Source organism: Bombina bombina, chromosome 3 (assembly GCF_027579735.1).
Source record: "Bombina bombina isolate aBomBom1 chromosome 3, aBomBom1.pri, whole genome shotgun sequence".
Lineage (NCBI taxonomy): Eukaryota > Metazoa > Chordata > Amphibia > Anura > Bombinatoridae > Bombina > Bombina bombina.
Window position 1 is genome coordinate 481925066 of NC_069501.1, and position 14175 is coordinate 481939240.

The 14175-nt window shown below is 42.8% G+C and overlaps 1 protein-coding gene across 1 annotated transcript in view; it reads left to right on the forward strand.

The window, feature by feature from the left end:
- Window positions 1-14175, forward strand: part of ACACA (acetyl-CoA carboxylase alpha) — a 1007059-nt gene that overhangs the window by 460510 nt on the left and 532374 nt on the right. Inside the window, exon 32 of the mRNA XM_053706820.1 lies at window positions 4194-4252. Within this exon, the coding sequence (XP_053562795.1) occupies window positions 4194-4252 (59 nt within the window). The remainder of the gene's footprint in view (window positions 1-4193; window positions 4253-14175) is intronic.

The following is a 14175-nucleotide window of genomic DNA, read 5'->3' on the forward strand; positions in this document are numbered from 1 at the left end:
ATGCTGGAAGCTGTCATTTTCCCTATGGGATCCGGTAAGCCATTTTTATTCAGATAGTAAATAAGGGCTTCACAAGGGCTTATTAAGACTGTAGACATTTTCTGGGCTAAATCGATCATATTTACACATATTTAGCCTTGAGGAATCATTTAATCTGGGTATTTTTTGTAAAATAATATCGGCAGGCACTGTTTTAGACACCTTATTCTATAGGGGCTTTCCCTAATCATAGTCAGAGCCTCATTTTCGCGCCGGTATGGCGCACTTGTTTTTGAGAACAGCATGACATGCAGCTGCATGTGTGTGGAGCTCTGATACATAGAAAAGTCTTTCTGAAGGCATTATTTGGTATCGTATTCCCTTTTGGGCTTGGTTGGGTCTCAGCAAAGCAGATTCCAGGGACTGTAAAGGGGTTAAATATAAAAACGGCTCCGGTTCCGTTATTTTAAGGGTTAAAGCTTCCAAATTTGGTGTGCAATACTTTTAAGGCTTTAAGACACTGTGGTGAAATTTTGGTGAATTTTGGACAATTCCTTCATACTTTTTCGCAATTGCAGTAATAAAGTGTGTTCAGTTTAAAATTTAAAGTGACAGTAACGGTTTTATTTTAAAACGTTTTTTGTGCTTTGTTATCAAGTTTATGCCTGTTTAACATGTCTGAACTACCAGATAGATTGTGTTCTGACTGTGGGGAAGCCAAGGTTCCTTCTCATTTAAATAGATGTGATTTATGTCATAACAAAATTTAGAAAAAATTATGCCCAAGATGATTCCTCAAGTGAGGGGAGTAAGCATGGTACTGCATCATCCCCTCCTTCGTCTACACCAGTCTTGCCCATACAGGAGGCCCCTAGTACATCTAGCGCGCCAATACTCCTTACTATGCAACAATTAACGGCTGTAATGTCTATCAAAAACATTTTAGCCAATATGCCCACTTATCAGCGAAAGCGCGACTGCTCTGTTTTAGAAAATACTGAAGAGCATGAGAACGCTGATGATTTTGTTTCTGAAGGGCCCCTACACCAGTCTGAGGGAGCCAGGGAGGTTTTGTCTGAGGGAGAAATTTCAGATTCAGGAAAAATTTCTCAACAAGCTGAACCTGATGTGATTACTTTTAAATTTAAGTTGGAACATCTCCGCGCTCTGCTTAAGGAGGTGTTATCCAATTTGGATGATTGTGATTATCTGGTCATTCCAGAAACACTATGTAAAATGGACAAGTTCCTAGAGGCCCCGGGGCCCCCCGAAGTTTTTCCTATACCCAAGCGGGTGGCGTACATTGTTAATAAAGAATGGGACAGGCCCGGTATACCTTTCGTACCTCCCCCCATATTTAAAGAAAATTGTTTCCTATAGTCGACCCCAGAAAGGACTTATGGCAGACAGTCCCCAAGGTCGAGGGGGCGGTTTCTACTCTAAACAAGCGCACCACTATACCCATAGAAGATAGTTGTACTTTCCAAGATCCTATGGATAAAAAATTAGAAGGTTTGCTAAAAAAGATGTTTGTTCAGCAAGGTTACCTTCTACAACCAATTGCATGCATTGTCCCTGTCACTACAGCCGCGTGTTTCTGGCTCGATGAGCTAGAAAAGGCGATTATTAGTAATTCTTCTTCTTATGAGGAGATTATGGACAGAATTCGTGCTCTTAAATTGGCTAATTCTTTCACCCTAGACGCCACCTTGCAATTGGCTAGGTTAGCGGCGAAAAATTCTGGGTTTGCTATTGTGGCGCGCAGAGCGCTTTGGTTAAAATCTTGGTCAGCGGATGCGTCTTCCAAGAACAAATTGCTTGACATTCCTTTCAAGGGGAAAACACTGTTTGGCCCTGACTTGAAAGAGATTATCTCTGATATCACTGGGGGCAAGGGCCACGCCCTTCCTCAGGATAGGTCTTTCAAGGCCAAAAATAAACCTAATTTTCGTCCCTTTCGCAGAAACGGACCAGCCCCAAGTGCTACGTCCTCTAAGCAGGAGGGTAATACTTCTCAAGCCAATCCAGCCTGGAGAATGCAAGGCTGGAACAAAGGAAAGCAGGCCAAGAAATCTGCCACTGCTCCCAAGACAGCATGAGATGCGGGCCCCCGATCCGGGACCGGATTTGGTGGGGGGCAGACTCTCTCTCTTCACTCAGGCTTGGGCAAGAGATGTTCTGGATCCTTGGGCGCTAGAAATAGTCTCCCAAGGTTATCTTCTGGAGGTGATTCATCCTGTTCCATTAAAAGAACAAGGGATGGGGTTCTACCCCAATCTGTTCGTAGTTCCCAAAAAAGAGGGAACGTTCAGACCAATCTTAGATCTCAAGATCCTAAACAAGTTTCTCAAGGTTCCATCGTCCAAAATGGAAACCATTCGAACAATCCTTCCATCCAGGAAGGTCAATTCTTGACCACGGTGGATTTAAAGGATGCGTATCTACATATTCCTATCCACAAGGAACATCATCGGTTCCTAAGGTTCGCATTCCTGGACAAGCATTACCAGTTCGTGGCGCTTCCTTTCGGATTAGCCACTGCTCCAAGGATTTTCACAAAGGTACTAGGGTCCCTTCTGGCGGTGCTAAGACCACGGGGCATTGCTGTAGTACCTTACTTGGACGACATTCTGATTCAAGCGTCGTCCCTTCCTCAAGCAAAGGCTCACACGGACATAGTCCTGGCCTTTCTCAGATCTCACGGAGGAAAGTGAACGTGGAAAAGAGTTCTCTATCTCCGTCGACAAGAGTTCCCTTCTTGGGAACAATAATAGACTCCTTAGAAATGAGGATTTTTCTGGCAGAGACCAGAAAAACAAAACTTCTAAACTCTTGTCGGATACTTCATTCCGTTCCTCTTCCTTCCATAGCGCAGTGCATGGAAGTGATAGGTTTGATGGTAGCGGCAATGGACATAGTTCCTTTTGCGCGCATTCATCTAAGACCATTACAACTGTGTATGCTCAGTCTGTGGAATGGGGACTATACAGAGACTCACTCCGTTGGTGGCTGTCCCTGGACAACATGTCACAAGGGGTGACCTCCCGTAGACCAGAGTGGGTCATTGTCACGACCAACGCCAGTCTGATGGGCTGGGGCGCGGTCTGGGGATCCCTGAAAGCTCAGGGTCTTTGGTCTCGGGAAGAATCTCTTCTACCGATAAATATTCTGGAACTGAGAGCGATATTCAATGCTCTCAAGGCTTGGCCTCAGCTAGCGAGGGCCAAGTTCATACGGTTTCAATCAGACAACATGACGACTGTTGCGTACATTAACCATCAGGGGGGAACAAGGAGTTCCCTGGCGATGGAAGTAGTGACCAAAATCATTCAATGGGCGGAGACTCGCTCCTGCCACCTGTCTGCAATCCACATCCCAGGAGTGGAAAATTTGGAAGCGGATTTTCTGAGTCGTCAGACATTGCATCCGGGGGAGTGGGAACTCCATCCGGAAATCTTTGCCCAAATCACTCAACTGTGGGGCATTCCAGACATAGATCTGATGGCCTCTCGTCAGAACTTCAAGGTTCCTTGCTACGGGTCCAGATCCAGGGATCCCAAGGCGACTCTAGTAGATGCACTAGTAGCACCTTGGACCTTCAAACTAGCTTATGTATTCCCGCCGTTTCCTCTCATCCCCAGGCTGGTAGCCAGGATCAATCAGGAGAGGGCGTCGGTGATCTTGATAGCTCCTGCGTGGCCACGCAGGACTTGGTATGCAGATCTGGTGAATATGTCATCGGCTCCACCATGGAAGCTACCTTTGAGACGAGACCTTCTTGTTCAAGGTCCGTTCGAACATCCGAATCTGGTCCCACTCCAGCTGACTGCTTGGAGATTGAACGCTTGATCTTATCAAAGCGAGGGTTCTCAGATTCTGTTATTGATACTCTTGTTCAGGCCAGAAAGCCTGTAACTAGAAACATTTACCACTAAATTTGGAAAAAATATATCTGTTGGTGTGAATCTAAAGGATTCCCTTGGGACAAGGTTAAGATTCCTAAGATTCTATCCTTCCTTCGAGAAGGATTGAAAAAAGGATTATCTGCAAGTTCCTTGATGGGACAGATTTCTGCCTTGTCTGTGTTACTTCACAAAAAGCTGGCAGCTGTGCCAGATGTTCAAGCCTTTGTTCAGGCTCTGGTTAGAATCAAGCCTGTCTACAAACATTTGACTCCTCCTTGGAGTCTCAACTTAGTTCTTTCAGTTCTTCAGGGGGTTCCGTTTGAACCCTTACATTCCGTTGCAATTTCTTCTGCTAGAAGAGTTTCAGAATTATCTGCTCTGCAGTGTTCTCCTCCTTATCTGGTGTTCCATGCAGATAAGGTGGTTTTACGTACTAAACCTGGTTTTCTTCCAAAAGTTGTTTCTAACAAAAACATTAACCAGGAGATAGTCGTGCCTTCTCTGTGTCCGAAACCAGTTTCGAAGAAGGAACGTTTGTTGCACAATTTGGATGTTGTTCGCGCTCTAAAATTCTATTTAGATGCTACAAAGGATTTTAGACAAACATCTTCCTTGTTTGTTGTGTATTCTGGTAAAAGGAGAGGTCAAAAAGCAACTTCTACCTCTCTCTCTTTTTGGATTCAAAGCATCATCAGATTGGCTTACGAGACTGCCGGACGGCAGCCTCCTGAAAGAATCACAGCTCATTCCACTAGGGCTGTGGCTTCCACATGGGCCTTCAAGAACGAGGCTTCTGTTGATCAGATATGTAGGGCAGCGACTTGGTCTTCACTGCACTCTTTTACCAAATTTTACAAGTTTGATATTTTTGCTTCTTCTGAGGCTATTTTTGGGAGAAAGGTTTTGCAAGCCGTGGTGCCTTCCATTTAGGTGACCTGATTTGCTCCCTCCCTTCATCCGTGTCCTAAAGCTTTGGTATTGGTTCCCACAAGTAAGGATGACGCCGTGGACCGGACACACCTATGTTGGAGAAAACAGAATTTATGTTTACCTGATAAATTACTTTCTCCAACGGTGTGTCCGGTCCACGGCCCGCCCTGGTTTTTTAATCAGGTCTGATATTTTATTTTCTTTAACTACAGTCACCACGGTATCATATGGTTTCTCCTATGCAAATATTCCTCCTTAACGTCGGTCGAATGACTGGGGTAGGCGGAGCCTAGGAGGGATCATGTGACCAGCTTTGCTGGGCTCTTTGCCATTTCCTGTTGGGGAAGAGAATATCCCACAAGTAAGGATGACGCCGTGGACCGGACACACCGTTGGAGAAAGTAATTTATCAGGTAAACATAAATTCTGTTTTTATTGTATATTCAATTTTAATGTACCCACATATGCATACAGTATATATACAAACAGAACAGGTAAATCTATATATGTGTTTATATATACACACACAACACTACTTTCTTCTGTTATGTGTGATCAGTCCACGGGTCATCATTACTTCTGGGATATAACTCCTCCCCAACAGGAAATGCAAGAGGATTCACCCAGCAGAGCTGCATATAGCTCCTCCCTCCTACGTCACTCCCAGTCATTCTCTTGCACCCAGCAACTAGATAGGATGTGTGAGAGGACTATGGTGATGATACTTAGTTTTGATAACTTCAATCAAAAGTTTGTTATTTTACAATAGCACCGAGCGTGTTATTGCCTCTCTGCAGAGTTTGAAGAAGAATCTACCAGAGTTTTTACTATGATTTTAACCGGAGTAGTTAAGATCATATTGCTGTTTCTCGGCCATCTGAGGGAGGTAAAAGCTTCAGATCAGGGGACAGCGGGCAGATGAATCTGCATTGAGGTATGTAGCAGTTTTTATTTTCTGAATGGATTGATGAGAAAATCCTGCCATACCGTTATAATGACATGTATGTATACTCTACACTTCAGTATTCTGGGATGTATTTCAACGGAATTACTCTGTTAAAAGTACATTAAACCTTTTAATAGGTATTTATTATGTTAAACGTTTTTGCTGGAATGTAGAATCGTTTGCATTTTCTGAGGTACTGAGTGAATAAATATTTGGGCATTATTTTTCCACTTGGCAGTTGCTTGTTTTAATTGTGACAGTTTCGTTTCTCTCTCACTGCTGTGTGTGAGGGGGAGGGCCCGTTTTTGGCGCTCTTTGCTACGCATCAAAAAATTCCAGTCAGTTACTCTTGTATTTCCTGCATGATCCGGTTTTTAATACAAAACTTATTAACTTTATTAGTCATTGCAAAAATCTAAAGCCACCATTTTATCTAGCATCCATTGTATTTGTTGCGTGTAAAATGTTGTACTTTAAAAAATTGAAAAAATTGTATTTTAGAAATGCTAAGATTTAAAGGGACAGTAAAGTCAAAATTAGACTTTCATTATTATGTTATGTTGAACAGTTCTCTATATTAACATAATGGCTAAATCAGTTTCTCACAAACTTTACAATTATATACATTATAGGGATAGTAAAGTCAAAATGAAACCTTCATAATTCGGATAGAGCATGCAATTTCTAACAACTTTCCAAATTTGTTATCAAATTTGCTTCATTTTCTTGGTATCTTTTATTGAAGAGTAAAACTTGGTAGGTTTATAAGAGCTCATGAGTGTGCATGTGTCTTTAGTACTCTATGGCAACAGTGTTTTGCAACATTTTATATAAAAAGCTTCAATAAAAGATACCAAGAGAACAAAGCACATTTGATAACAGAAGTAAATTAGAAAGTTGTTTAAAATTTGCATGCTCTTTCCGAATCATGAAAGTTAAATTTTTACTTTACTGTCCCTTTAATGTATATAATTGTAAAGTTTGTGAGAAACTGTTTTAGCCATTATGTTAATATAGAGTACTGTTCAACATAACATTTTAGAGGTGTTTTAAATCTTGTTTTCTTCTGTTATGTGTGATCAGTCCACGGGTCATCATTACTTCTGGGATATAACTCCTCCCCAACAGGAAATGCAAGAGGATTCACCCAGCAGAGCTGCATATAGCTCCTCCCCTCTACGTCACTCCCAGTCATTCTCTTGCACCCAACGACTAGATAGGATGTGTAAGAGGACTATGGTGATTATTCTTAGTTTTTATGACTTCAATCAAAAGTTTGTTATTTTACAATGGCACCGGAGTGTGTTATTGCCTCTCTGGCAGAGTTTGAAGAAGAATCTACCAGAGTTTTACTATGATTTTAGCCGGAGTCGTTAAGATCATATTGCTGTTCTCGGCCGTCTGAGGAGAGGTAAAGCTTCAGATCAGGGGACAGCGGGCAGATGAATCTGCATAGAGGTATGTAGCAGTTTTTATTTTCTGACAATGGAATTGATGAGAAAATCCTGCCATACCGATAATATGTCATGTATGTATACTTTACTCACTGGAATTACTCTGTAAAAAGTACATTAAACCTTTAATAGGTATTAATTATGTTAAACGTTTTTGCTGGAATGTAGATTCGTTTGCATTTACTGAGGTACTGGGTGAATATATGTTTGGGCACTATTTTTCCACTTGGCAGTTGCTTATTCTAATTGTGACAGTTTCGTTTCTCTCTCACTGCTGTGTGTGAGGGGGAGGGGCCGTTTTTTGGCGCTCTTTGCTACGCATCAAAAATTTCCAGTCAGTTACTCATTGTATTTCCTGCATGATCCGGTTCATCTCTACAGAACTCAGGGGTCTTCAAAACTTCTTTTGAGGGAGGTAGATTCTCTCAGCAGAGCTGTGAGACTTGTATATTGACTGTGATAAAAAACGTTACTCAGTAATTTTTTTATGCTTTCAGATTTAATTGATTTTGCTTTGCTAATGGGAACAGACCTTTGCTAAATTGGGTTGTTTACAAGGATTGATGCTATAACTGTTTTTCAGTTCGTTATTTCAACTGTCATTTAATCGTTTAGTGTTTCTTTGAGGCACAGTACGTTTTTTGTTAAATAAGACTGTAGCCAAGTTGCAAGTTTAATTGCGAGTGTGTTAAACATGTCTGATTCAGAGGAAGATACCTGTGTTATTTGTTCCAATGCCAAGGTGGAGCCCAATAGAAATTTATGTACTAACTGTATTGATGGTACTTTAAATAAAAGCCAATCTGTACAAATTGAACAAATTTCACCAAACAGCGAGGGGAGAGTTATGCCGACTAACTCACCTCACGTGTCAGTACCTGCATCTCCCGCCCGGGAGGTGCGTGATATTGTTGCGCCCAGTACATCTGGGCGGCCATTACAGATAACATTACAAGATATGGCTACTGTTATGACTGAAGTTTTGGCTAAATTACCAGAACTAAGAGGCAAGCGTGATCACTCTGGGGTGAGAACAGAGTGCGCTGATAATACTAGGGCCATGTCTGATACTGCGTCACAGCTTGCAGAGCATGAGGACGGAGAGCTTCTTTCTGTGGGTGACGGTTCTGATCCAAACAGATTGGATTCAGATATTTCAAATTTTAAATTTAAACTGGAGAACCTCCGGGTATTACTAGGGGAGGTTTTAGCGGCTCTGAATGATTGTAACACAGTTGCAATACCAGAGAAAATGTGTAGGTTGGATAAATATTTTGCGGTACCGGCGAGTACTGATGTTTTTCCTATACCTAAGAGACTTACTGAAATTGTTACTAAGGAGTGGGATAGACCCGGTGTGCCATTCTCACCCCCTCCAATATTTAGAAAAATGTTCCCAATAGACACCACCACACGGGACTTATGGCAAACGGTCCCTAAGGTGGAGGGAGCAGTTTCTACCTTAGCTAAGCGTACCACTATCCCGGTTGAGGATAGCTGTGCTTTTTCAGATCCAATGGATAAAAAACTAGAGGGTTACCTTAAGAAAATGTTTGTTCAGCAAGGTTTTATATTGCAACCCCTTGCATGCATCGCGCCGGTCACGGCTGCTGCAGCATTCTGGATTGAATCTCTGGAAGAGAACATTAGTTCAGCTACGCTGGACGATATTACGGACAGGCTTAGAGTCCTTAAACTAGCTAATTCTTTCATTTCAGAAGCCGTAGTACATTTAACTAAGCTTACGGCTAAGAATTCAGGATTCGCCATTCAGGCACGCAGAGCACTGTGGCTAAAATCCTGGTCAGCTGATGTTACTTCTAAATCTAAATTGCTTAATATACCTTTCAAGGGGCAGACCTTATTCGGGCCCGGGTTGAAGGAGATTATCGCTGACATTACAGGAGGTAAAGGCCATGCCCTGCCTCAGGACAAAGCCAAAGCTAAGACTAGACAGTCTAATTTTCGTTCCTTTCGTAATTTCAAAGCAGGAGCAGCATCAACTTCCTCTGCACCAAAACAGGAAGGAACTGTTGCTCGCTACAGACAAGGCTGGAGACCTAATCAGTCCTGGAACAAGGGCAAACAGGCCAGGAAACCTGCTGCTGCCCCTAAGACAGCATGAATCGAGGGCCCCCGATCCGGGACCGGATCTGGTGGGGGGCAGACTTTCTCTCTTCGCCCAGGCTTGGGCAAGAGATGTTCAGGATCCCTGGGCGCTAGAGATCATATCTCAGGGATACCTTCTGGACTTCAAATCTTCTCCCCCAAGAGGGAGATTTCATCTGTCAAGGTTGTCAACAAACCAGATAAAGAAAGAAGCGTTTCTACGCTGCGTACAAGATCTTTTATTAATGGAAGTGATCCATCCGGTTCCGCTGTCGGAACAAGGACAAGGGTTTTACTCAAATCTGTTTGTAGTTCCCAAAAAAGAGGGAACTTTCAGGCCAATCTTGGATTTAAAGATCCTAAACAAATTCCTAAGAGTTCCATCGTTCAAAATGGAAACTATTCGGACAATTTACCCATGATCCAAAGAGGTCAGTACATGACCACAGTGGATTTAAAGGATGCTTACCTTCACATACCGATTCACAAAGATCATTACCGGTATCTAAGGTTTGCCTTTCTAGACAGGCATTACCAATTTGTAGCTCTTCCATTCGGATTGGCTACGGCTCCAAGAATCTTCACAAAGGTTCTGGGTACTCTTCTAGCGGTTCTAAGACCGCGAGGAATTTCGGTAGCTCCATACCTGGACGACATTCTGATACAAGCTCCAAGCTTTCAAACTGCCAAGTCTCATACAGAGTTAGTACTGGCATTTCTAAGGTCGCATGGATGGAAGGTGAACGAAAAGAAGAGCTCTCTCTTTCCACTCACAAGAGTTCCTTTCTTGGGGACTCTGATAGATTCTGTAGAAATGAAGATTTACCTGACAGAAGACAGGTTAACAAAGCTTCAAAATGCATGCCGTGTCCTTCATTCCATTCAACACCCGTCAGTAGCTCAATGCATGGAGGTGATCGGCTTAATGGTAGCGGCGATGGACATAGTACCTTTTGCTCGCCTACATCTCAGACCTCTGCAATTGTGCATGCTAAGTCAGTGGAATGGGGATTACTCAGATTTGTCCCCTACTCTGAACCTGGATCAAGAGACCAGAAATTCTCTTCTATGGTGGCTTTCTCGGCCACATCTGTCCAGGGGGATGCCATTCAGCAGGCCAGACTGGACAATTGTAACAACAGACGCCAGCCTACTAGGTTGGGGCGCTGTCTGGAATTCTCTGAAGACTCAGGGATTATGGAATCAGGAGGAGAGCCTCCTTCCAATAAACATTCTGGAATTGAGAGCAGTTCTCAATGCCCTTCTGGCTTGGCCCCAGTTATCAACTCGGGGGTTCATCAGGTTTCAGTCGGACAACATCACGACTGTGGCTTACATCAACCATCAGGGAGGGACAAGAAGCTCCCTAGCAATGATGGAAGTATCAAAGATAATTCGCTGGGCAGAGTCTCACTCGTGCCACCTGTCAGCAATCCACATCCCGGGAGTGGAGAACTGGGAGGCGGATTTCTTGAGTCGTCAGACTTTTCATCCGGGAGAGTGGGAACTTCATCCGGAGGTCTTTGCCCAAATACTTCGACGTTGGGGCAAACCGCAAATAGATCTCATGGCGTCTCGTCAGAACGCCAAACTTCCTCGCTACGGGTCCAGATCCAGGGATCCGGAAGCAGTTATGATAGATGCCTTGACAGCACCATGGACCTTCAGGATGGCTTATGTGTTTCCACCCTTCCCGATGCTTCCTCGATTGATTGCCAGAATCAAACAGGAGAGAGCATCAGTGATTCTAATAGCACCTGCATGGCCACGCAGGACTTGGTATGCAGATCTAGTGGACATGTCATCCTGTCCGCCTTGGTCTCTACCTCTAAGACAGGACCTTCTGATTCAGGGTCCATTCAAATATCAAAACCTAACTTCTCTGAAGCTGACTGCTTGGAAATTGAACGCTTGATCTTATCAAAGCGTGGTTTTTCTGAGTCAGTTATTGATACCTTAATACAGGCTAGGAAGCCTGTTACTAGAAGGATTTACCATAAAATATGGCGTAAATACTTATATTGGTGCGAATCCAAAGGTTACTCTTGGAGTAAGGTTGGGATTCCTAGGATATTGTCTTTTCTACAAGAAGGTTTAGATAAGGGTTTATCGGCTAGTTCTTTAAAGGGACAGATCTCAGCTCTGTCCATTTTGTTGCACAAGCGTCTGTCAGAAAATCCAGACGTCCAGGCCTTTTGTCAAGCTTTAGCTAGGATCAAGCCTGTGTTTAAAACTGTTGCTCCACCATGGAGTTTAAACCTGGTTCTTAACGTTTTACAAGGAGTTCCGTTTGAACCCCTTCATTCCATTGACATTAAACTGTTATCTTGGAAAGTTCTATTTTTAATGGCTATTTCTTCGGCTCGGAGAGTCTCTGAGTTATCAGCTCTACATTGTGATTCTCCTTATTTGATTTTTCATTCGGATAAGGTAGTTCTGCGTACAAAACCTGGGTTCTTACCTAAGGTAGTCACTAACAGGAATATCAATCAAGAGATCGTTGTTCCTTCCTTGTGTCCGAATCCTTCTTCAAAGAAGGAACGTCTTCTGCACAATCTGGATGTAGTTCGTGCCCTCAAGTTCTATTTGCAGGCAACTAAGGAATTTCGACAAACGTCTTCCCTGTTTGTCGTGTACTCTGGTCAGAGGAGAGGTCAAAAGGCTTCGGCTACTTCTCTCTCCTTCTGGCTTCGTAGCATAATTCGTTTAGCCTATGAGACTGCTGGACAGCAGCCTCCTGAAAGAATTACAGCTCATTCTACTAGAGCTGTGGCTTCCACTTGGGTCTTTAAGAATGAGGCCTCTGTTGAACAGATTTGCAAGGCTGCAACTTGGTCTTCGCTCCATACTTTTTCCAAATTTTACAAATTTGACACTTTTGCTTCTTCGGAGACTATTTTTGGGAGAAAGGTTCTTCAGGCAGTGGTTCCTTCTGTATAATGAGCCTGCCTAGCCCTCCCGTCATCCGTGTACTTTTGCTTTGGTATTGGTATCCCAGAAGTAATGATGACCCGTGGACTGATCACACATAACAGAAGAAAACATAATTTATGCTTACCTGATAAATTCCTTTCTTCTGTTGTGTGATCAGTCCACGGCCCGCCCTGTTTTTTTAAGGCAGGCAAATATTTTCTAAATTATACTACAGTCACCTCTTCACCCTTGGTTTCTCCTTTCTCGTTGGTCCTTGGTCGAATGACTGGGAGTGACGTAGAGGGGAGGAGCTATATGCAGCTCTGCTGGGTGAATCCTCTTGCATTTCCTGTTGGGGAGGAGTTATATCCCAGAAGTAATGATGACCCGTGGACTGATCACACAACAGAAGAAAGGAATTTATCAGGTAAGCATAAATTATGTTTTTTTTCCATAAATTAATTTAGTTATCACCTTTTCTTTCCTGAGATATGGAGAGTCCACAACGTCATCAATTACTAGTGGGAATATCACTCCTGGCCAGCAGGAGGAAGCAAAGAGCACCACAGCAAGGCTGTTAAGTGTCACTCCCCTACCCATAATTCCCAGTCATTTTCTTTTCCTCTGTTAATGGAGGAGGTGAAGTTCTGGTGTCTGAAGAAAACTTGATTTCTTTCGCTAAAAGCAAGATTTTTTGGGTTTAGCCATAGTCCACATTAATCTCTTCAGTAGGGTAGTGGTGGCTTTAAAGCAGTTAGGAACTTGTGAGGTGGGCCTTGCTGCGTTTTCCTAACATTTTGCTGCCCATGGTATAGAAAGCCAGAGTAGGTTTACTCTGTTCTTTCTTTTTTTCCACAGTTGGCATCTTTTCACTCCTTGTGAGCTGTCTTCCTGCCGGACAGATAGATTGCAGGTAAGTGCATCTTGTCTTCTAGGTGGAGGCTTGCACTTAAGCTCATTATGGCTGCAATTATTTATGGGGACACTTTTATCCTTTAGTAAGGATTTGATCTTGGCAGGACGCAGGCACTGACGTGACAGAGACTAAGGGGTAATTATCTCATGGTATGGGAGGATTAGCCTGCTTTGTTTTAACTATGTGGCTTATTTTGCATTTTTATTTTATTGTGGGATTTCATTTTAAACCTCTTAGTGGGCAATTCTGCCTTGGACAGAGAGGGAGACTGTGTCTCTTGTGAGGTGTGCATTTTTGTTTTATCAGTACTATTGGACTGCCGGTCGCCACTAGATTATTTTTTTGTAAACGCTTTGAAGTGTAAACAGGTATCAGAAAGGTTAGTATTGAGAACACACGCTTTTGTGTGTGGCACAGTTCTTTTTCGGATGGTCATGTGACCCACCTGCACTTCCGCGGCGGTTTGTGTCAGGCGCCGATTTAGAGTCCTCTGCGATCTTCCGGGTGTTCTCCGGTCTGCTTGGAGAATTGAAGTAGTATTTTTTTTTTTTTTTTTTTTTGAAAAAGCTTTATTGAAAGTTAACAAAATACAATTCACAAATAAAGATGACAGCGTATCACAGTATTCAGTGTCACATTATGAGGATTACATGTATCATAAGAATCTGTTAAGTAAGACATTCAACGTAACACATATATATGGTCATAAGAAGATTAAATTAAGTGAAAACGACAAACATCCCTATCAAATTAGAGTATGACGTTCATCAGAAGCAACGATGTTCGTCCTGAGAAGAAGATACGAAAAGAAAAAGGGATCCAGAAAAGGTGGAGAGAAGAGTAAGAAAGAGGGAAGGGGGTTTCATCTTGGGACAAGGGAGGGGGGAGATGAGAGAAAAAAAAAAAAAAAAAGGGGGGTATAGTAGGGTATAGTACACAGAACTCTATATTGGTGCGGGAGTAATTGAAAAGTCTAAAATTTATCTAATTGATGGTCTCCAAAGTTCTTTCATATATTCATGA